At 33.1% G+C, this 24,868-nt stretch overlaps 1 protein-coding gene across 2 annotated transcripts in view; it reads left to right on the forward strand.

The window, feature by feature from the left end:
• The window catches only part of ASZ1 (ankyrin repeat, SAM and basic leucine zipper domain containing 1), a 51,806-nt gene extending 44,651 nt beyond the window's left edge, over positions 1-7,155 (forward strand). For both annotated transcript variants that reach the window (XM_032483626.1, XM_032483628.1), the window contains exons 11-13: positions 2,565-2,670; positions 3,489-3,602; positions 6,625-7,155. In XM_032483626.1, coding sequence (XP_032339517.1) covers positions 2,565-2,670; positions 3,489-3,602; positions 6,625-6,777 — 373 coding nt within the window. In that variant the 3' untranslated portion in view covers positions 6,778-7,155. The remainder of the gene's footprint in view (positions 1-2,564; positions 2,671-3,488; positions 3,603-6,624) is intronic.
• Positions 7,156-24,868: the final 17,713 nt, after the last annotated feature.

Genomic DNA, 24,868 nt, shown 5'->3' on the forward strand with positions numbered 1-24,868 from the left:
ATGTTCATAAAGTTTAAAGTCTTTATTTTATATAAACTTTTTTTTTCAGCCTAATAGCTAAGGACTTGTTTTAAATTATACTATATAAAAGTCGTGGCAACGTGTCTTAAAAAAAGTTTGCTATTAATTTTCATTGGAGGTTGACCTTGCTTGCTTTTTATAACCTTTCCTCCTAGAAACAACATGAAAGAAACTTTGTACAGTGCATAGTCAAAACTTCTGCCTATAAGAATTTCATTTGGACTTGAAGTACCTTTTGGTGCCATAGTATTAGATTCTTTATACATTTTTATTATAGTAGATACCTCTAAATACTCTCCAGAAAGGTCATCTCACACATTTGTCATTCTACTAGAACATAAAATCTCATTTTTATTGTAATCCCATGATTATTGTCCATTTAAATTTTTTCTCTTTTCCTCTGAATTACCGATTGTTATCCTTGGTCCGCTTTTCTATTAGGTTGTGTTAGTTTCTTTATAGCTTTCACTATGAATTCTGGCTTCTATCACTGAAACTAGTCTGGTCACCAGTGTGTCTTCACTCAAAATCAGTGGACTAATTCTAATTATTTAACACACTTGACTTTTTCTCTGTCTTGAATCTATTCCCTTTATTACCTTTCACCAGAGACCTTAACTCCTAAGTTTCTTTTTCTCAGGCTACTTTTCCTCTTCCACCCCTATCTACTCTCCCCTCTTCGCAATGTATACCCTTTTCTTTTGTGGTCTTCTCCATGACCATTATTTTTATTTCCATTGGTGACCAAAAATTATAGACACTTCTAATGCTACTGTGGTTTGTGCCTTTATTTACAATTGAAGGAACGACTAAATTTCTGTTAGAGGTTAGTGAAAATAAAGATGTAATTCTTCCCCATGTAAGTCCACCAACTCCCTGAATTCTGTGTATCCTTGTGAGTCTGTGGATCCCAGGATAAGAACCTACAAGACTGACATTTTCTACTGCTTGCTAGTCACTGCCACCTACACATCTCATATCATTACCACTGTCATCATAATTAAGTTTGTTTGAATGCCATCCGTGTACTAGACAAAATGCTAGGTGCTTTTCATACATTATCTCCTTCAGTACTCCTGACAGTCTTGTTATCTCAGTTCTAAAGATATGAAAACATTTGGCTGAAGATTAGGCTTGCCCAAGATCATAAAGTTAGTAAGTATGGAAGCTGAATTCAAATCCAGGTCTTCCTGATGCTTTGTTCTTAATTATTATGCCATATTGTGTTCTCTTCACCCCACTTCTTTCCCCACCACCCACCACCAAATTCACTTCCTTGCTTAGTAGTACCACCTTCCACTGAAACCAGAAAACTTAGAATCATCCTAGACTCTTCCTTTCTTCTGTATGCAATCCATCACCAAGCTTTTCAGTTTATTCTCTTCAGCATTTCTTACACCACTCTACTCGCACTTCCCAAGCAGACTGCCACTGCCAGATCCTTAGGTTAAGCTTTCCTTCATTGTCTCTTATGTGGATTTTTCTTTAATCTCCTAATTATTCTCTCTACTTCCACTTTTGTGTTCCTTTAATCCATACCCCTCCCCAAATAAACCTTCTCATACAAAAATCTGATTTTCTACATTTCTGTTTAAAATTCTTTAGTAACTTAACATTATCAAAAAGATAATATTCAATTCCTTAGCATGTCACAAAAGTTTCTTAAGTAAATGGTCAAATACAGCCTTCTTTCTTACTACTTTACCATAATTGTGCTTTATTTATACCTTGGTGACCTGACATCCCCGTACTTTTGGATCTGCTATTCTCCATCCAGAATCCCATCTTTTCCTTACCTACCTGACAAACATATTTTTAAGTTCCAGACTCAGTTAAAGTATGAGCTCTATGAACCATTACTAAATCTCTATACTAGGTTCAGCATCTTTGAGTTTTAGATGTCTCAACTATAAGCGCATGTTAATACATATATGTTATAGGAGTTGTTGGGAAAAATTACAAAATAATAAATGTAAAATAATTTAGTACAGTGCCTTTGCATAATAGACGTGCAGTATTGGGATTTTTATATCTTTTCTTCATATGTCCCTGTTATTTTTTTTTAATTGAAGTATAGTCAGTTTCTGGTGAACAGCATGTTTCAGTCATATATATACATACATATATTTCTTTTCATATTCTTTTTCATTATAGGTCAGTACAAGATATTGAGTATAGTTCTTTGTGCTATAAAGTAGAAATGTTGTTTATCTGTTTTATATATAGTAGTTAGTAAATCTCGAACTCCCAATTTATCCCTTACCACCACCTTTCCCCCCTGGTAACCATAGGTTTGTTTTCTATGTCTAACAATGTTATAATTGTACGTCTGCCTCTCATCCTGAATTTTGAGATCCTCAAGACTGGAGACATGGTTTTCTTTGTGTACTCAGTGTCTACTGCAGTTACTAATATGAATTAACTATTCTGTAAATATTTTTTAAAGAATCTAATAAGTGTTATGACTAGACATTAAATACCTAGCCAAGTAGAATGGAGTAAATTGTTCATATTCATGATTTCTGTTTATTTCCTCTCTTTAGTGGTGATGAGTTCCTCAACTTTCTTCTGAAATTAAACAGACAGTGTGGCCATTTAATAACAGCTGTACAGAACATTATTTCCGAGTTGCCTGTAAATTCTCACAAGGTATTCTACAAAAGTTATTACGTGAAGAAAAGTATGAATGCTGAAGAACATTCCAGATAAGTTAATGATAATTCAATAAACAATAGTGATCTGGCAAAATCGTATCTTCTACAAAATCACATAATATTAAATAAGCCAATTTATTTAATATTACTTCTTTTTATACTAATTGAAAACTTTGTGTTCTAGCCCTCAAGAAAAGGAAAATGAGTCAGACCAAAAATTAAACTAATCTGTATATTGAACTTACCATTTATTCTTAAAGGGAATTGTTTAAAATACAAAGTGACAGGAGACCCAAGTGAAAGTTGAAACAAAACAGTGTGTTGAGTGTTATTAAAAACCATATCAATTTAAGGATTTTTTAATGAAGGAAATTTTAAATAAAAAGTTTAAGTGACCTATGAAAGCAAACTTATTTTGTAGTTTTTCATGTGATTTGGTTTTAGATATTTGTCTATAGTGAAAAATACTGAATGTACTTTTTTACTATGATTTTTATATAACACTAATATGGGAATCATGTCATTCTTAAAACCTTCATGAGTTTATTTATTCACCATAAATATTATCATTACTAATATTAGTCTCCATAAAGTTATATGTACATATATTTAGTAAATGCATTCAGGAAACTGATTTGACTAATTATATAAAGTTACTGACTTATTTTGGGGTAAGGATTTATCCTGAAAAAAAAAAAAAGCTTTTCAGTTATATAATTTAATGTTTGAGAATGTTGTATGATTTTTGTGGCTATAAAGTTGTGAAAAGTTGTTTCCCATTCTTTAAAATGTAACTTTTGAAAATATTAACAGATAGTACTAGAATGGGCTTCTCCCCGGAATTTTACTTCAGTTTGTGAAGAACTGGTTAGTAATGTCGAAGAGTTGAATGAAGAGGTTCGCAAACTAAAAGACTTAATTCAGAAGGTATATATTTAAAATAAAAGAGGGAAAAATTATTTATAGCATAATATGTTAGACAATGAAGCAGTTCTGACAAGAGTAACTTAAGCTCCCACTAGACAGGTGGAAAGAACAGTTTCCAAAGGAAGAAATATACATAAGAAACAGACTTTGTTGGTCATTAATGACATGCATACTGAAAGAACAATGATACATCATTTTCATCCTATAAATTATCAGGGAATGTATTACCTTATCCATTACTGGTTATAGTTCACCATACTAATATTTTCATGTAAGACTGATGTCACAACCACTTTTATAAACAGTTTGGTAAGATTTGTCAAGGACCATAAGAATATTTGCATCTTTGAGTAGTACTAGTTTAATGACTGCAAAATTATATGCACCATAATTGTCTATACTAGGAGAATGATTTAATAAATTATTGTATACCCATTTGTTACAATGATTTGCAGCCAAATGAAAAAAAATGAAAAGCAAATATTAATTTGTTAAAGATTAAGAAGTTTTATTTCTAATTTTTATTTACATGTAAATGTGAAGATAAAAAATTACCCAAATGAAATGTTTATTAGCTCTGTTAATGAGGTATAGTTTTAGATGAAATATTTCTTTTATTTCCTAGTCTCTTTTATAATATATTTTATAATTTAACTTTTGAAAAGCATATGGATTTTTTTTGTTTCTTGTTTCTATACTCATAAAGAAATATATATCTCAGATTAAGAACAGGTGATTTTTCCCCCCTTTAAGAAAATTGGCTATAACAAAAATCTAAGCTGCTGAAATGTAGAACTCTGTTGAAGGTAGATAATAAAGGAAAACACTTTCACTTGACTAAAGAATTCACTTCTGAGTTCTGTAAGTCTAATAAATATATTTGATATCTATAAAGTTTTTATGAAATATCTGATGTGAATATTAGTTATGCATTAAATTTTTATAGTATCAGCCTATAAATCATTTAATATTTTCATTAATATTTTATCAAAAAAGTTATTTTCTTTAAAATAACCTTTATGCATGTTCCAGGTAATTTGTCTTCCTAGCTATTAACAATGTGCATTCAAATGGAGTCTTTTTCAAGAAAAGTGAGCAGAAAATTATGAAGCAAATTCTACAAAATTATAGGGGGGATAAAGACATTTAAAATGGGGCAAATGAGCAATATGTTTCAAAATCTTTGTAGACGATAACTCCTTTCCAGAGCAACAGGCATCTTAGAAGTTGTATTATCTCTGACATTTATTCATTCAACAAACACAAGAGTGCGTGCTGTGTATCAGGCAACTGTGCTACACATTAGTTTCCTAATTATTCTACTTCCACTTTTGTGTTCCTTTAATCCACACCATTCCCCCAAATAAACTTTCTCATGCAAAAATAAGATTTTCTACTCTCTGAACTTGCTGACAACATGAAAATTACAGCACATTCATCTTCACTATCTCCATCATCATTGAAGGAAAATGGTATTGATTTTACTTATTAGCATGGTGTTTTTCATGGGGACCCAAGGGAAATTTGGAAGGATTTAATGTAAAGATACTTTCTGCAAAGCATCAACTTTTAGTGTTTAGTGTAAGAAATTTCCTAAGACATCTTTGTCTCAGGGTTGGTAATTATTTGGTTTCCCCAAGATGAACTAAAAACACTTGGGTGAGAGGGTGGAGGGCTGAGATGAAATTAGAGAGAGAGAGACCAAATTTTTCTTAAAGGGATGAAATTAAGAAACACTGCTCTAGGAGTAACTTTGGCTCTAAAACATAAACAGTTCAATCAGGTACCATAATATTTATTTTAATAATGTATACCTATAGAGAAAAATTTCAGATTTCTTTAGCTAAATGGAAGGTCTTTTTTTCTATGGTCTTTTCTACCTTGAATCTATACATTTCTATATAAGGACTAGCCTTGAAAATATATTTATTGGTTCACAGTAATGGCAGATACAGTTCTCAAGGCAGGAAAGTCTTAATTTAGCAGCAAGCTAGTGCATTGGTTTTTGGGGATTAGTCTTAAACAAGTGATAATCAATATAATAAGATTTGGTTTAGAGAAGCATGAGGGGCTTCCATATTTGAGAGTATGCGATCATGCTTGTTAAGCTTATGATATTTCAGAGTTTACCAATAATAACAAAAGGGATTTTAAAAAAAAACCATATGAGTTATCATAGATGAGTGTATGGAGGTAACAAAGAGAAAGGGTGGGAGAGGTCAAGGCTAGACTCCAACACCACATCATTCTCTTTCAAACCAACACACTGACAGGTTCCTGTCAGAAAGGGTCATTCTAAGTAATTGGTTAATAAAAGGAATGACCGTCTCAGGATTCAGTAAATGGAGCATCAGTGTCAAAAAGGAATCTGTTGCTGAATGAAGCCATTTGGAAGTTAGACCAAGAATACAGTATTAATGAAATTGGCATTGAAGTCCATTTTCTACTATAAATTTAAAATTAATTTTGCAGGTTTTCTTATTTAAATATTTACACTGTAGATTTGAGAAGTAGTTTTTCTTGCTAATGTTGAAAGTATTTATGTTACCACTCCACCAGAGGATGTTTCTAGTAAATATCACTCTATAAATGTGCCTGATTCTTTTTATCTTTCAAGGATCTTTTAGTTTCTGCTCCTTTCCCTCCTCTGCCCCTCCTCCCCCACCAACAACTATCTCCCCCCCCCCCCCCCCCCGACTCTCTCTCTCTCACACACACACACACACACACTGACTGGGTTATGTACTTTGGTTGCTGGGAAGTGCTAAAAGAACCACTGAAATTTTTAACCCATTTATAAAATCACTTGTTTTTAATGTAACACTAATAACTAACTATAATGGGATCCTGGTTGAAAGAAAGACTATTTTTTAAGACTTTAAATCTTCTACGGGAATCTTGCATTGGCTATAGCTAAATCAGGTGAATTAAGATGGATATTTTGATATTTTTAAAAATGAAAGATTTTTACTTTCAGTGTTCTGTACATTAACTCTTTTCTTTTTCCCATACTACAATTTAGTTGCAAAATGAACGAGAAAATGACCCAACTAATATACCATTAATAGAAGAAGTATCTACATGGAATAGTAAAATTTTGAAGAGGACGGCTATTACAGTCTGCGGATTTGGATTTCTTCTTTTCATTTGCAAACTAACTTTTCAGAGAAAATAATGCAAATATTTGTTTTGAGTAGTATATGGATATCTTATTCATATTACCTAAAAATGTTGCTTTTAACTGTTTGTGGCACAATATAACTGTGTTCTTTGCCAGTACTCCATAGGAAAAATTATGATAGCAGAGAACAGAGTGTTTTTCTTTAGAAAGTGGTTTGTCACTTTGAGTTAAAAATACAGTCTGTTATATTTTATGTTAATTTTGACCAAGAAGTAAATCATTAAGTGATTCTTAAGTATGATCCTATCCTATGACTCTAAATCACATTCAAAATAAAAGTTTCATTTAATATTCTTTGACATTTAAAAAAGTGTGTTCATCCTATCCTATGACTCTAAATCACATTCAAAATAAAAGTTTCATTTAATATTCTTTGACATTTAAAAAAGTGTGTTCATTTGTCACAGTGAATCTTACAGAATTTGTATTCATAAATCAGGAGCTTTCTTTTAGTCCTAGTCCTTGTCTTCCCCTTTCATTATTACTTAATAAGGAATTTCTTATTTTTTAGTTTTGTAACATTATGAGGAAATTATGCATTTGAGAGTATTCCAAATATAAAATTCCAAATTTTATATTTATAAAATATAAAATTTTTGAATTATGGTTTAAAAACATAGTAAAAATATTTTAAATGTAAATTTTAAAAAGCAGAAAATTTAGAGACTAGTATGGAAAGCCTAAAGCACATTAGAATTTTTTATGTAATGTACATTTGGGCACATATGACATGTACCACATGTAACATTTGAGTATGTTATGAAAGTGAATGGCATTTGGCATGTAATTTCTCACATTGATCTAAAAAAGTAATGCACTATTTCTTTGTTTTTTTTTTCAAAATCAAAATAATGATATTGAGATTTTTAAAGTGAAGGTAATAAAAGGGGAGGCCAATTTAGCAGGGAATATAGTAGTTTAATCTTGCTTGACTTAGTATCATACTTAAAACAGATGCAGTTGATCTACAACTGTTGAAAGGTAAACCTCAGCATAGAGAAAAAAAAACTGTTGTAAAGAAGAACAGCATAGGAATATAATTAGGAGCAGTAGTAGCTCCATGTTTTACCAAAGCAGCGAAATTTGAACCATCATTATTTTTTCTGAGGATATACTCAACCATATATCACTGGAAGGAATTGGTATCTGACATTTTAACCCAAGTGCCATAGCAAGACATACTTTTTTCTGATATCCCTCATTTAAATTTAAGAGTTCAAGACTTAGAACTAAACTGGAATACGGATAGAAGAGGTACTTCTCACACAGATCATGTTTCACTACTAGCCCAGTGCTCAGGCAAATAGAAGGTGTTTAATAAATGTTAGTTTTAGTTTTCTTTAAAAAAAAAAACTGTAGGAGAATGATAGACATACTACCTGATTGTCTATTTACAGTAGTCTTTCACATCAGTTCATCTTAAAGATGTTCCTATTTCTTCTGTTGGCTGAATGGGTTGCTAATTTTTTCTTCTAATCAAACCAAACTATATGCATCTCTCAAATACTAGGACAAACTATGAAAATGCAAATTGATAAAAACATTTGCTTTCCAGAAGGACTTATCACAGAATTCCTTAAAATAGTGATCTGCCCTAGTGTACTTCAAATATAATTATTTATTTAGGGAAAAGAAGTACTGTACAGTCCACTGTATCTGTGTTTTCTGAGTCTATTTTTACTCCCTTGACAAATACAATGTAATTTTCAGATTACAAACCTGAGAATAAGTAGGGCAGTATTTGTTGTGATTAGTTAAATTGTTTCTTACCGGGTAAAATAAATAAGATTTTCCTCATGGTATAAAATTGGTTATTTTGGTTAAAAGTATAAGTCTCTTCTTACTCTCTGATTATCTGACTTGATTACAGTGCTCTACTATGAGGGAGGCAGGGTACAACTTCTGGAATATTCATTCTTTTTTAAGATAGCGCAGTACAAATCATTCTTCCTTTTTTAAAACAGGTTCCATGGAGACCTCCCTAAAACCACAGACAGAAATGTTGTAAACTAAGTTTTAATTCTATGCACTTGAAAGTAGTAAAACTTTGGCTTTTTATTGGTTGATATTTAATTTTTAATCAGAACATGTTCCTATATCTTTGGAATCAACTTTGGAACCCAGATAATCCATTATAAGCACCTGTTGGAAAGCAGGTATCTTTCAAAAAGAAGCATGCTTACTCACCACTATCCTCCAGTGGGGTGCTTAGTGCTGTGGGGCAACTCTGTTACATTTCCCTGGATAACAATAATGCTTCTCTATCTCTGTCTTCAAACTTCTAAGACCTCCTTCTCTCGCTCTTAAATGATGGCCTTGCTTCTTATCCTGCGAAGTGGAATCAGTTAAGAAGAACTTCCACACTGGGTTTCCTTTAGTTAAAAAGTCAGCAAACTTTTTTGTAAGGATCAGATACTAAATATTTTAGGCTTTGCAGGCCATGTTGTCTATGTCACAACTTCTTAACACTGCCATTGTAGTGCAAAAGCACCTGCAGACAGTACAGAAATGAATAGATTTGGCTGTATGACAGTAAGATTTTATTTAAAAAACAAAAACAAGTAGTTGCCCAGATTTAGTCTACCAAGCTATAGTTTACCAATCCTAGTTTACTGTCACACAGTTACAAATGAATTACTTTTTATTTTTATCCAGTCTGACAATTTCTGCCTTTTGATTGAACTGTTTAATCCACTCACACTCAATGTTACTGGTATATTATTGGTATATTGGTATAATATTGGTATGTTAGAAATATCTTATCATTTTATTTTTGTTTTCTATGTCTCATATAGAAAAATCTCTTTAATGATTTTTCACATTTTTTGATTTATTTTCCTAGTTGCTCTAGATATTACCATATATACTTTAACTTAAAAGAATCTATTCCAGATTTATCCTAACTTAATTCCAGTGAGAATAGAAATGTTACTTGCATATAATCTCTATTCCATCGTCTTCATCTTTTTATACTATTACTGTTACGCGTATTACATCTATATATGTTACAAACCCAACAATATAGTGCTGTAATTATTGCTTTATATAATTCTTTGTCTACTAAAGAAATAGAAAAGAAAAACCATCAAGTTTATACTTATAGTTGTTATATTTACATTCTTATTTACTATTTATGGTTCTCTTCATTTGCTCCTATGGGATCAAGCTGCCATCCGGTATTATTCCCTTAACTCCGGTACAATTCTTCTCCCAGCTACCTCCTTTGTGCTGTTATTTTCAAATATTATACATTTCTATCTGTTATAAACCCAATAAAACAATTATGTACATATTTCTTTAAACAACTGCTTTTTAAATCATAAAGAAGGAGAAGAAAGATGCATTTATATTGTCTTTTATAATTACGTAACTACCTTCACCACTGCTTTTTGTTTTTCTTACTGAGTTAGATTCCCATTTGGGTTTGGTTTTCAGTATGAAGAACTTTATTCAATATTTCTTATAACATGGGTCTGCTAGTAATTAATTCTCTAAGTTTATCTCAAAATGTCTTTGTTTTGCCTTTATTTTCCAAAGAAAGTTTTCCTAGATACAAGATTCTAGGTTGAAAGGGCTTTTATTTTTCTTTCAGAACTTTGAATATGCCATCCCACTGCTTTCTAGTCTCCATGTTTTGTTTTATGGGAAGTCAGTTTTTGACCTTTTGGGGCTTAACTGTACAAGTTATTCTGCTGCTTTAAAGATTTCCTCTTTGTCTTTTTCTTTCAGCATTTTTACTGTATGTCTGGATATGAGTTTCTGCATTTATCCTACTTAGAGTTCATTGAGCTTCTTGGATGTGTATATTAATGATTTTCATCCAATGTGGGAAATTTTCAGCCATTATTTCTTGGAATGTTTTTTCTATTCCTTTCTATTTCTCCTCAGTTTCTGTGGACACAAAAGTGTCCCACATTTTCAATTTATTTATTTTTATTCTATTTTCTCTCTTTTTTGGATTGCATAACTTCTAATCTTTATCTTCACCGATTCTTTCTTCTCCTAGTTCAAGTCAACTACTGAGTCACTGTGATGCAATATTTATTTCAGTTATTGTACTTTTCAACTTCAGAATTTCCATTTGGTTCTTTTTTTAATGATTTCTACCTCTTTATTGATACATTCTCAATGATATATTTTCTTCATACCTTCTTTTTAAGTATGGTTTCCTTTAGTTCTTTAAACATACTTATAATGGTTTCTTTGAAAGTGATTATTAAATATAACATCTGGTCCCTCTCAAAGTTAGTTTCTGTTGCCTCCTCTTTATCTTGTGTATGGGCCACACTTTCCTATTTCTTTGCAGATCTCATAATTTTTTTAAATTAGAAACTGGATATTTTAGATAGTATAGCAATTCTGGAAAGTGATTCCTGTCTCCCTTCCCCAAAGGAATTTTTGTTGTCATTCTTTGCTTGTTTATTTGTTTAGTGACCTGGCTGGACTACTTAGTGAAGTCTGTTTTTCCCAAAGCATGAAGCCCCTAATGTCGCTCCTCAGAGGGTGCAGTCTTGGGCATGTACACACATGACAAGTGATTTTAGCAGGGCTCTTTTTGACTGTCTCTTTTCCTAATCTCTCTGATAGGCTATCTGCCTCATTTGGTATTATACCCAACCCTTAGGTTCCACCAATTACTGGTTGATTTCTCCATTGCTTTTTACACACTCTGGGGCATGAATTGCTCAGCAGTCTGCTAGAATTAAATTTGGACAGGGGTGGCTCTGAGGCCAGCTTTTGAGACTTATTCTTATCAGGGGAGGGTCCTTCTAAGCTGTTTCTTTCCCTGGTTCTCTCTGGTGAACTAGCTGGCCTCCAATTTACCTGTTGCTCTTACTTAAGAGGAGCTGTTGTCTTCAAGAGTGCCCTTAGGCTTGATTTTCTCCACTCTTTTTCAAATAAAGTCATTTCCTTTGGGGAGAAGTTTGAAACTCTCCTTTCTTATGGATTGCTTCTCCCCCTGGACAAATCTGTGGGCCATGCCTCTGAGTTCTGGGTGGGACAGTAGCCGCTAGTCTTCTGGGTTTGCTGCTTACAGCTCTGCCCTATGAGTGAGCTGGCTTAAAGATAAGGCCTTAATATTCTGACCTACCATTCCTGGGATAGAGACCTCATCCAATGGGGCTCAGTGGAAGGAGAGAGCCCTCGACTTCTTAGCCACACTCATCAGAATTTAGCTGCCTAAGTTTGGAGTTGAAGGGCATTAAAAAAGCTGGCGGCTTGCCCTTCAGATGAGATACAGTGACCCTTATTTGGGAGCTGAGGGGAAAGGGAGCCCCATCTTTGCTACATTTGCCCAGAGAGGAGCTTTGGCCAAGCTGAGCTGACTTGGGGTTTCCAGGAGGCAGGTGGTAAGGGAGGGAATGGATCTACAGCAGCTTGATGTTCTTGCTGAGTTTTGGTAGGTCTTTTAGAATAAATGTTTCTTCATTTGTTCTGAGCCCTTAGGACTCTTTCCAGAGACTTGAAATAAAGGATGTATATTAATAGCTTTCTCTAGCTTTGCTTGTTTCTCTGGGGAGTATGTCAGTGCTGCCCCTCATACTTCCATCCTGGCAGTGAAACTCCTTAACCAGTCAGTATTTCTGGGGTATCTGCTGTGACCTTTAGTATAGTGTTTGGCTGAGAACAGTGTGCAACATTTTTTTTTAAAGTCAGAAACATTAACTAAATACTTCTCATGTAAACTTTACCTAGCTCTAGGTTAATAAATATCATAGGATGTTGAAAATTCTAAAAGCACCTAAAGTCTGCTGGAAGCAAATGAGAAAGACCACCTTGGTTTGACCAGGATATATTAGGACTAGATAAATGATGGGTAAAGCAAGGCTACACTCTCAATTTTGAAAGCTTTCCTGTGGATGGTATTTCACATAAGACCTAATTTAGATTAATTATATTTATTGAATGTGGGAAACAGGATATGTAAAAGTCTAATGAAGCCAGCTAGCCAGCTACAGTTTCAAGCACCAGAATCAAAACTGAGTTGATTTTTTAAAATGGGACTTTTTATACTGCCACTCTTATTTTGATCTTAACACTATGCAAAAGTTAATCTTTAAGAACACAGATAACTATGATGACTTCTGTTTTGTACTCCAAGTCACTCTGTCACTTCTTAATAAATAATCTTTTGTAGCTCTGTCGGGGTGGAAATAGGGTGGGGAATTTTCTTTTTGGCACATCCACTAGTGAGTAATACATTTATTTCAAGTGCCAATAAAAATGTTATACTGGACTTATGTGACGCATTTGTTAGTTATTAGAGAAACTAATTCTAAACTATTCGAGCAATGCTCTATTATATTTTTCTACCTATAAATTCCGATTACCTTATCAATATTCTAAACAAAATTAACAGATTTTTAGTATTTCATAACAAGTTTGGAGAGAGAGTAAATGACATTTTCAGAAGTGTTACCATCTCTGGACTTATCTCTATAAGACAGTATTACCTTTTTCTTAACTAACCTTTCATAATTGTTTCCATGAATTTTCTTTCTTCCTGGAATCTTTCTAGTACTTTAACCTTCTTTATTTTCTTTCCTTTTGAAGGCCATGTCTACTGTTACATGCTGCCTCTTCCCTCTCAACCCCTAACCTTCACTTTTCCATCGGCAGTGAGATAAAGCAGAGGGTAGCCCAGGTTCCTCACCCTGTTGCACTATCTTGTTCATTCTCTGGGTCTTGGTTTCGTCATCTATAAAATAGATTATAGACTAAATGAATCAGAATAATACCATTCTTGGAAATGGATCCAGTGTGGAGTTCTGAAATTAGAACAAAATCTTGGGGGCCTTATGTAAGAAAATTAATGCTTCATAGACAAATTGAATCCCTTATAAGTGGTTTTGTTTTCGATCTCACAACTAGAAATCTGATAAGAGAATTAATATTTGGTTGTTGCCAATATTTTATAATACTTTGTGGAAAATTACTGGTAATGACATTTCAACTCATTAAACATTTACTGAGTGCTTAGTATGTGTAAGATCTTTTCATTTTTCAGATTAGGAAACTAAGTTTCAAAGAAAATAATTATTAACAATGATCATATATTTCATGACTTATGCATGACTTAAAAATATTTATCTACTTTTGTCTACTTAAAAGCAAATACTAAAGACATGGGAAAATCTGGGTTAACTGAATTGACAAATAACCTGAAATGATTCCATTTTCAGCACAGATAGTGGGCTGTTACCAAATACCTGAAAGCCATAACTAAGATGGAGCCCTGCACTAAGAACAGTGTGAGAACCCTCCTCATATACATCCTGGAGCAGCTGCTCCAGCTCTAGATGGTCCAGCTCTGCACTGGGAGAAAAAAATCCTCATTGATTAAACCACCGTGGCTGGGTTTTCTGTTACTGGAGCCAAAGGCATTCCAACTAATACAGGGTTATACCTATGTTGCTTCATTCTGCAATTTGCTTCTTCCATCAACATGGAAATGTTTTCAGATGCATCCGTGTTAAAAACTGAAAATGTAATTAATTCCTTTTAGCTTCTCTATAATATTCCATCATATATCCATCTCACATTTTACCTACTTGTTCCCCCACTGATAAAATTTTGAGTTATTTCTGGCATTCTTGTTAAGAATATCACACTGTACATACTTGTACAGTTGTCCCTGTGTAAATATGACAGTTTCTTTAAATACATTTAGCAGTGGAATAGCTAATTGTACAGCGCAACTATTTCTCATTTCTATTTCATCAACTATTAATGTAGCTAGATATTTCTGTTTGCCCCTCCAGATCCTCTTCCACCCTACCCCACTCTGGGAAGCTGAATCTATGAAGTACATTAAAGGACCTTTCAGCTCCTGATGGGGTTTGTTCAATTGCAGAATGCCTGAGGGAGAGTAAGGTCCTGATACTTATTATGCACCTGGATCTACTCCCAGGGAGAATTCTATCTGTGTCCCTCAACTAAAGGCTTCCTCTCAAGACAAGATTCACTCCTCTACAAGATTCATTTCTTCTGGGTTCCTGGAACACTTACCCCCTCCCCCATCCCTTCTGGTCTGGGGGTGGTAATAGCTCCTTTGCCCACACCTTCAAAAATAGTCTCTTTGTAAATCAAACCTCCCTGAATTATCCTGCCATTTGTTTCCAGGTGAGAGCCTCACTGCATCACTACTGTACTGCTCTTCAAGGAGGCTGTATTAATTTACAGAACTACCAGCAGTGCATGAGAGTGTTCATTACCCCACAGCCATACCAACGCTTAATATTAACTCACGTTTTCTCCTATCTGATGGATTCAGTAAAGTTGATTGTTTCTGTTTTATTTTGTACTTCTCTGATGACTAGTGAAATGGAGCATCTCTGGGTTTATAGGCCATTTTTTCTCCCTGTAAATTGCTTTCCACTACCATTTGCCTGTCTTTCTACTGGATTGTCTTTTTCTTGTTGACGTTTAGTCCTTTACATGTTTGAAATATTAACCCTTTATCTGTAACATGTGCTGGACCTTTGCCTATCTACTGCTTGTCTTTTCTCTATGATGCTCTTTGTTGCCCAAACATTAAAAAAGTCTACCTATATTTTCTTCTGCTTTGAAGTTTTACATTTCATGTTTTGGACTTTAATATAGCTGAAAACTATTTTTGTGCACAGAGTGAAGTAAGAGTCTAGTAGCACTTCTTTCCCTATAGTGAGCCAATTTTCACAGCAGCATTATTAAATAATCTGTCTTTTCCTACTTGATTTGAAATGGTGCCTATTTCCATGCCTAATTTCCAATGACTTATGGGTCTGAGTTTTATGTTTTATTCTATTCATCTATTTGCTACCACACTGTTTTAAATACTGAGCCTTTATATTATGTCTTAATATCTAGTAACACAATAGTAATTTACTATTACATTTTGAGTTGTTTATTGTTGGCTGAGAAATGTAAGTTACTTCTGTATTTAATTTTGAATCCAGGTCAAGATTCTGAATTGAACTGTCTTATTCATCCTTACAGTTTTGTCCATTGATAGTTTCAGGTTTCCTAAGTAGATCTGCAAATAATGAAATTTTTCTTCTTTCTTTCCCTTGCTTATACTTCTTGTTTATCTTATCAGAAAATTTTAGGACCTCAGTCCCATGATTAATGATATTGGTGATAATGGATGTTCTTGTTACCTTGAGGACTACTTCTAATATTTAATTATTAAATATGATATATTTGCTGTAGGTCTAGTAGATTCCTTTCAATTAGTTAAGACAGTTTTCTCCTAGTCCTCTTGTATAAAAAGTTTTTCTCAATATAATTCATGTCAACTGTTGAATTTTATAAAAATATTTTCTTCTACTTATTTTGGGATAATTGTGTTTTTTGCCCTTTCACGCATTTATTTGATAAATTACACTGACTTTTCTTTAAACTACTGACATATTCTTGTACTAATTATTCATGGTTTACATACACAAATGGCTTTTATTTATAATATTTACATCAGTTTTCAAAGTGATATTAACATTATTTCCTGTCTTGTTTACCTTTGCCTAGTTTTGTTATCAAGATTACAGTTGACTCATAAAAATGAGTTGTAGTTCTCTATTTTTAAAATCTTGTTGAATCTGTAGTTAGTTCCCCTATTTTCCAAATAGTGTGTGCATTTGGCTTTTTTTCCAGCTACATCTTGAAAAAGGCTAGTCTATTTTATTTTCTTTTCTCAGAACTAGCATTTGTTTTTGTTGAACTTTTCTAATGAATGTGTTTTCTATTTCATTAATTTCTGTTCTTTTTCATGTTCTTCCTTCTGCTTTCCCAGAGTTTATTCTGCTGTTTTTTTCCCCTAATTCAAGGGCATGTGTACAGCTCTTACTTAATAACATCATTCTTATTTTATAAAGCAAGCATTTAAAGCTTAAATTTTCAACAAAATATCACTTTAAGTACATCTCATAAATTATGTCATAGTATTTCTATCATTCCGTTGAAAGCATTTTCTAATTCCTATTATGAATTCTTCTTTGATCAATGAATTACTTAGAAACATAAAAAAAACTCTAACCATGTCCTTTTTTAAAAGTTATAACTGATTCCCAGCTTAATTGAGTTTTGACCTGAAAATGAGGTTTATAAAAGAGCAATTCTTTGCTTTTTTTGCTCAGACTAGTTTTGTAACTTTGTATGTGAATGTGATCAATTTTATAAGTATATCGCATCTGCTTTAAAAGATTTGGTATTTTCTAATTGCAGAGTGTAAGTTTTCTATATATCAGTCATATAAAACTTTGTGTTGTTCAAATCTTACAAATGTACTAATTTTTTTGATCTTCTTGTCCTATCAGTGTATAGGTTGTAAAAATGACCACAAAATCTTTTCTTCTCTGCATCCATGCCTTTGCAGTGGGAGAGCATGTAGAGTCTCTTTCCTAACCCCCTGTATCCAGACTGGCCATGTGGCATTTTTTTTTTGGCAAATGAGATATTAGCAAAAGGGATGCAGGGAAAGTCTTGAATAGCACTTGTGCACTAAGGTTTGCCCTTTCACTGCTCTTCTATTTCCATCACATGAACAAGTTCAAGATAATTTAATATAATGAGATAATGATGTATCCCAGGTATCCTTCACTCTTGCAAACTCAAAGACATGTAAGTGAGGCCATCAAACATGCATGACCCCAACTGAGAAGAGGAGAAAAGCTGCCCAGCTAAACCCTGTTTAAATTTCTGATCCACCAAATAGTTAGCTAATACATGGCTGTTATTTTAAATAAGTGTCAAAATTTTGGTGGTTGTTTTAAGCTATGTGTTACATGGCAAAAGCAAATTGACATAGTCAATTAATAAGAAAGACAGGTTAAAATCTCCCACTAAGAATATGGGTTTTCAGTTTAACCAAGATTTTCTGTTAATTTTTGCTATGAAGATTTAAGACTATAATGTTAGGTGAATTTAAACTTAAAATTATTGTCTTACAGGTGGATTTTATTTTTGATCATTATGTGACCAACCTTTTCATCCCTCATTAATGTTTCTGCCTCAAAATCTAATTTGTCTGATACTCATATAGATATATTTTTCTGAAAAATATTATTTTCCTGTTATTCCCTTTACCATTCTTGTATTTTCATTCTTTCTGTGTCCTAAAAGGAAATCAATCTACCAATCCCTGTCCTTAAAAAGAGATGGGAAGTTTAGCTAATTTAAACTGATTGTGATCATTGGTGTATTTGGACTTATTTTCACCATACCTTCCGTTTTTATTAAGCTTTTCTCCTTTCCTACTTTCCACTGATTTATGAAGTTTTTTTATCCCCCTTTTTCTAATCATATTGTAAATTATATATTCTTTTAAAATTATTTTTAGTGATTATCCTTAAATTTTTTTTTAACATAATAGTGGATGGAAAGCCTAAGGAGAACCAGTAGCTCTGCTTTTCCCTTAAAATTATAATCCAGGAAACTTTAATTCTGGTCTTTCTCCTTTTGTTTTACCTGGCCATGTTCATATACTTGTTAGACATTTGGATATCCTCTTTGTGAAATGACTGTTCAAGTTTTCTTTCCTGTTTTAATAGACTTTCTACTTTTTTCTTTTTTGACTGGCAGCAGTTCTTAAAATATTCAGGAGAAAAGTCCTTTATTACATATACGTACTGCAAATATCTCCTCTCAGTTTTGGGTTTGCTTTCCACTTTCTTAATGGTATCTTTTGATGAACAGAAGTTCTTAATTAAGTTCAATATATTTCTCTTTTCCCTCACACTGATTTTTATGTTCTGTTTAAGAAATCTTTGCTTATACAAAAGCCATTAAGGTGTTGTCCTGTGTTTATTTTTGAAGCTTGACTGTTTTTAGCTTCCAGACCGAGATTTATGATCTATCTCAATATTTTTTTTGTATTATAGGAGGTGAGGCTAAAGATTAATATTGTTCATTCAGATATTCATTTTTTCTATTGCCGAATATTGAAAGAACCTTTCTTCTCCATTAAATTGCTTTGCACCTTTGCTGAAAATCAAGTTGGCTCTATATGTAGGGTCCTATTTTGGGACTCTTTATTATGTTTAATTTGTCTATTTGACTATTACTGTACCTTGCCCTAATTATTATAGCTTTATACTAAGTAACCCATAGTGTAAGTCCTTCTACTTGGTTTTTCTTCAAAACTGTCATGACTGTTCTAAGCTTGCTGCATTTTCATACACATTTTAGAATCATCACCTGAGGTGACTTCTACATACTAGATTTGATTTATCTAACAAGGTCCTGGACTTCAAGCCAATACCATATTGGAATAAGATGAGAATTGGAGAGAGTGAGGCTTTTGTGCATGCAGAAGGAATGTGAATTGTTGTGGCCAGAGGGAAGACTGGAAGATTATATTTCCCAGAGACTGCCACAACAATATCTCCTATGTCACATGTTCCTCTGCATTATTAACTTGTTTCTCTCAAGATGGGCCTCTAAAACATCTAGCTTTGAAAGCCAACAGAGCTTGGTTCTAAGAGCTCTGTAAGACCACAGTGAACTAGGAGACAGCTCTTAAAGGGTTCACTCAGACTCACTATGTCTACCGCTTAAAGCACAGAGCAGAGGCAGTTGACTGAAATGCCCACTTTTTTCCTGAAAGAGGTTGATTTGCTTATCTCAATACCTTCAGCCTGAGGGACAGGCTTCTAATTCATCCAGTGAGAGGAGCACAAAGGGAAAAAGGATGAAAAAGAGTGAAGATAGCTTAACGGACTTGTGGGACAACATCAAGAGGACCAATAACCACATTATAGGAATCCAAGGAGAAATAAGGGAAAAGGGGTAGAACACATTTTGAAGAAATATTAACTGAAAAACTTGCCTTACCTGGGGGAGGAAACAGACATCCAGATCCAGAAAACCTAGAATGTTCCAAGTAAGAGCAATCCAAAAAAGACCCACACCAAGACATAATTAAACTGTAAAAGTTGAAGACAAGTTTAAGAAGTTAAAAAGTAGCTAGAGAGGGACACGGCCAAGACAAGGGAGTAGGTAGACCATAAGCTCACTTCCTCTCATGGGTGATCCAAAATTACAACTATTTACAGAACTATTATAAATGAAAAAGACCAACACCTACAGAAAAGATCTTCTACAAATAAAGATATAAAGAAGGAACTACAATGAGATGGCAGAATACACATCCTTTTGAAGTGCATATGAAACATTCTCCAGGATAAATCACATGCTAGGCCACAGAACAAACCTCAGTAGACTTAAGAAAGTGAAATCATATCAAGCACCTTTTTCAATCACAATGCTGTGAGACTAGAAATCAACTACAAGAAAAAAAAAACTGCAAAAAACCATAAACACATGGAAGCTAAATAATATGCTACTAAACAACCAATGGATCACTGAAGGAATCAAAGAATAAGTTAAAAAATTACCTGCAGACAAATGAAAACAAAAACACAATGATTCAAAATTTATGGGACACAGCAAAAGCAGCTCCAAGAAGGTAGTTTAAGGGATACAAGCTTACATCAGGAAATGAAAAAAAAATCTCAGATAAGTAACCCAACCTTATACCTAAGCAACTAGAGAAAGAAGAACAAACAAAACCAAGAGTTAGTAGAAGGAAAAATTATAAAGATCAGAGCAGAAATAAGTGAAATAGAAATGGGGGAGTGGGGACAATAGAAAAGAGCAATGAAACTAACACCTGGTCCTTTGAAAAGATAAACAAAACTGGTAAACCTTTAGCCAGACTCATCAAGAAAAAAAGAAAGAGTTCCCAAATCAATAAAATCAAAAATGAAAAAATAGAAGTTACAACTGACACAACATAAACACAATGGATCATAAGAGATTACTCAGAACAACTATATGCCAATAAAATGGACAACCTAGAAGAAATGGACAAATTTCTAGAAATGTAAAATCTCCCAATTCTGAACCAGGAAGAAATAGTAAATATGAACAGACCAAGTACCATGATGAAACTAAATCAGTAATTTAAAAGCTCCCAACAAACAAAAGTCCAGGAATACATGGCTTCACAAGTGAATTCTACTAGACACTTAAAGAAGAATTAACACCTATCCTTCTGCAACTATTCCAAAAAATTGCAGAGGAAGGGACACGTACAAACTCATTCTATTAGATAAGAATCACCCTGTTACCGAAATCAAAGATATCACAAATGAAAATTACAGGTCAATATCACTGATGAACACTGATGCAAAAATCCTCAACAAATTACTAGCAAACCGAATCCAACCATATATTAGAAATATCATGTACCATGATCAAGTGGGATTTATCCCAGAGATACAAGAATGACTCAGTGTCCAGAAATCACTCAATGTGATATACCACATTAACAAATTGAAGAATAAAAACCATGTGATCATTTCAATAGATGCAAAATAGCTTTATATAAAATTTAACATCCACTTATGATAAAAACTCTCCAGAAATTGTGTACAGAGGGAATATACCTCAACATAATAAAGGTCATATATGATAAGCCCAGAACTAACGTCATGTTCAAGGGTGAAAAGCAGAAAGCATTTCTTCTAAGATCAAGAACAAGACAAGGATGCCACTCTCACTACTTTTATTCAACATGTTATTGAAAGTCCTATCCACAGCAATCAGACAAGAAAAAGAATTAAAATAATCCAAATTGGGAAGAAGAACTAAAATCGTCACTGTTTGCAGATGACATGATACATAGACTCCACCAAAAAACTACTGAAGCTCATCTATGAGTTTGGTAAAATTGCAGAATAAAAAATTAAAAAACAGAAGTTAGCTGCATTTCTTTATCCCTAGAAAGAACTATCAGAAAGAGAAATTAAGGAAATAATCCTATTTACTATCACATCAAAAAAGAATAAAATACCTTGGAATCAATCTACCTAAGGAGGAAAAACATCTGTCTTAGACAACTGTAGGAAATTGATGAAAGAAATTGAAGATGACACCAGAAGATGGAAAGATATTTTGTGTTCATGGAGTGGAGGAATTAATATTGTTAAAATGACCATACTACCCAAGACAATCTACAAATTCAATGTAATCCCTATCAAAATACCAAAGGCATTTTTCACAGAACTAGAGCAAATAATTTTTAAATGTGTATGGAAACACAAAAGACCCTGAAAAGCAAAAACAATCTTGAGAATGAAAAACCTGTCTGGAGATATCATGCTCCCTAACTTCAGATGATACTAGAAAGCTGCAGTTATCAAAACAGTATGGTACTGACACAAAAGCAGACATATAGATCAGTGGAACAGAATAGAGATCCCATAAATAAACCTACACACTTTTAATCAATTTATTTACAACAAGGGAGGCAAGAATATAGAATAGAGAAAAAACAGTCTCTTCAATAAGTGATATCAGGAAAACTGGACAGCTACATGTAAAAAGAATAAAATTAGAACATTTTCTTACATCACATACAATAATAAACTCAAAGTAGACTAAAGACCTAAATGTAAACCAGAAACCGTAAAACTCTTAGAAGAATACATAGGGAGAACATTCATAGCAGGGTTTTTTTTTTTTTTTTTGAATCTGTCTCCAAAGGAAACAACAACAAAAATAAACAAATGGGACCTAATTAAACTTCAAGGTTTTGCACAGCAAATAAAACCATAAACAAAACAGAAAGACAACCTACTGAATGAGAGAAAATATTTACAAGTGATATGATCAATAAGAAGTTAATATCCAAGATACATAAATAATCATACAACTCAAGATCAAAAAACAAACAACTCAGTTAAAAAATGGGCAGAATATGTGAACAGAAATTTTTCCAAAGAAGATATACTGATGGCCGAAAGACACATGAAAAGATGCTCCACACTGCTATATCAGGGAAATGCAAATAAAACCACAATGAGGTAACACTTCACATGTGTCAGAATGGCTACTGCCAAACAGACAACAAATAATAAATGTTGTTGAGTATGTGGAGAAAAGGGACCCCTAGTTCACTGTTGGTGGAAATGTAAATTGTTGCAGTCACTGTGGAAAACAATATGGAGGTTTCTCAAAAGACTAAAAATAGAACTACCATATAATTCAGCAATCCCACTCCCAGGTATATATCTGAAGAAAATTAAAACACTAATTTGAAAAGATGCATGTACCCCAATGTTCATAGCAGCATTATTTATAATTGCCAAGATATGGAAGCAACCTGAGTGCCCATCAACAGAAAAATGGATAAGGAAGATGTGGTATATATATACATACATACATATACATACACACACAATGGAATACTACTCAGCCATAAAAATTAATGAATTTTGCCATTTTGCAACAACATGGATGGACCTGGAGGGTATTACGCTTAGTGAAATAAGTCAGAAAGAAAAATACAGGTAGTGTACATTATCACTTACATGTGAAATATAAAAAATAAAACAAACTAGTGAGTATAACAAAAAAGAAACAGACTCACAGATATAGAAAACAAACCAGCAGTTACTGAGGGGGAAAGGGGAGGGGAGAAGAGAAAGGAGTGGGACATTAAGATATTCAAATTACTACGTATAAAATAAATAAGTACAAGGATATATTGTATACCATAGGGAATATAGCCAATATTTTATAATAATTATAAATGGATTATAACCTATAAAATTTTTGAATCACTACGTTTTACATCAAAAATTAATATAATATTGTAAATCAACTATACCTAGACAAAAAATATTTATTATAAGAAAACTAATAATAAGTAAATAAGTAACAGCAAGAGTGAAATGATGTGTTACCTACAAAGAAGCCCTCATAAGACTACCAGCAGATTTTTCAGCAGATACATTGCAGGCCAGAAAGGAGCACAATACATTCAAAATGCTGAAAGAAAACCACAAGCAACCAAGATTATCTCCCCAGCAAGGTTTTCCTTCACAATTGGAGGAGAGGCAAAGCTTTCTAGACAAGCAAATCTGAAGGCATTCTGTACCACTAGACTGGCTTTACGAGAAATGTTAAAGGGACTTTTTGAAGCTGACATGAAAAGGTGCTAATTGGTAACGGGAAAACATGAAAGTATAAATAACACTGGTAAAGTTTAATATACAGTTAAATTCAGAATTATGTAATGGTGGTGGGTTAATTACTTATAAATCTAGTAGGAAGGTTAAAAGCAACATAGTTAAAATAACTATACCCATGATAATTTTTAATGGGTACACAAGATAAAAAGATAAATCATGATATCAGAAACATAGAATGGGGAGGAGAGAGTAAAAATGTAGAGCTTTAGAATGCATTTATGTACAGAAAGAATGTACTTAAGTTGTTATCAACTTAAAATAGACTGTTAAAAATAGAAGATACATTATGTAAGCCTTATGGTAACCACAAAGCAAAAACCAATGGTAGACACACAAAAGAGAAAGAGAAAGAATCTGAGCATATAACTTCAGAAAATCATTAAGTTAAAAAGAAAGAGCATAAGAGAAGAGGATAGGAACAAAGGAATTTTAAAACAGCCAGAAAAAATTAGCAAAAAGGCAATAAAAACATATTTATCAATAATGTAAATGGGCTAAATTCTCCAATCAAAAGAAATAGAGTGGCTTAATAGATTTAAAGAAAAAGACCCTTCTGTATGTTACCTACAAGAAACTCACTTCGGGCTTAAGGACACAAAGACTGAAAATAAAGAAATGGAAAAAGATACTCCATGCAAATGTAAGCCAAAAATGGCTGGGCTAGCTGTAGTTACATCAGAAAAAAAAAATAGACTTTATGACAAGACTGTAACAGGAGAAAAAGAAAGTCATTATATAAAGATAAAAGGGTCAATCCAACAGGATGTAACATCTGTAAATATTTGTTTTCTCACAATATGAGGACTTAAATATATAAAGTAAATATTAACAGACTTTAAGGGAGAAATAGACAACAATACTTTAATAGTAGGAGATTTCAGTACCCCACTTTCATCAGTAGATAGATCATTCAGACAGAAAGTCAATGAGGAAATATTGGACTTAAATGACACATTAGACCAGATGGACTTAATAGACATTTACAGAACATCCCATCCAAAAGCAGCATAATACACATTCTTTTCCAGCACACACAGAACATTCTCCATGATAGATCATATGTTAGACCA

The sequence above is a fragment of the Camelus ferus genome, chromosome 7 (assembly GCF_009834535.1).
Source record: "Camelus ferus isolate YT-003-E chromosome 7, BCGSAC_Cfer_1.0, whole genome shotgun sequence".
NCBI classification, from domain to species: domain Eukaryota; kingdom Metazoa; phylum Chordata; class Mammalia; order Artiodactyla; family Camelidae; genus Camelus; species Camelus ferus.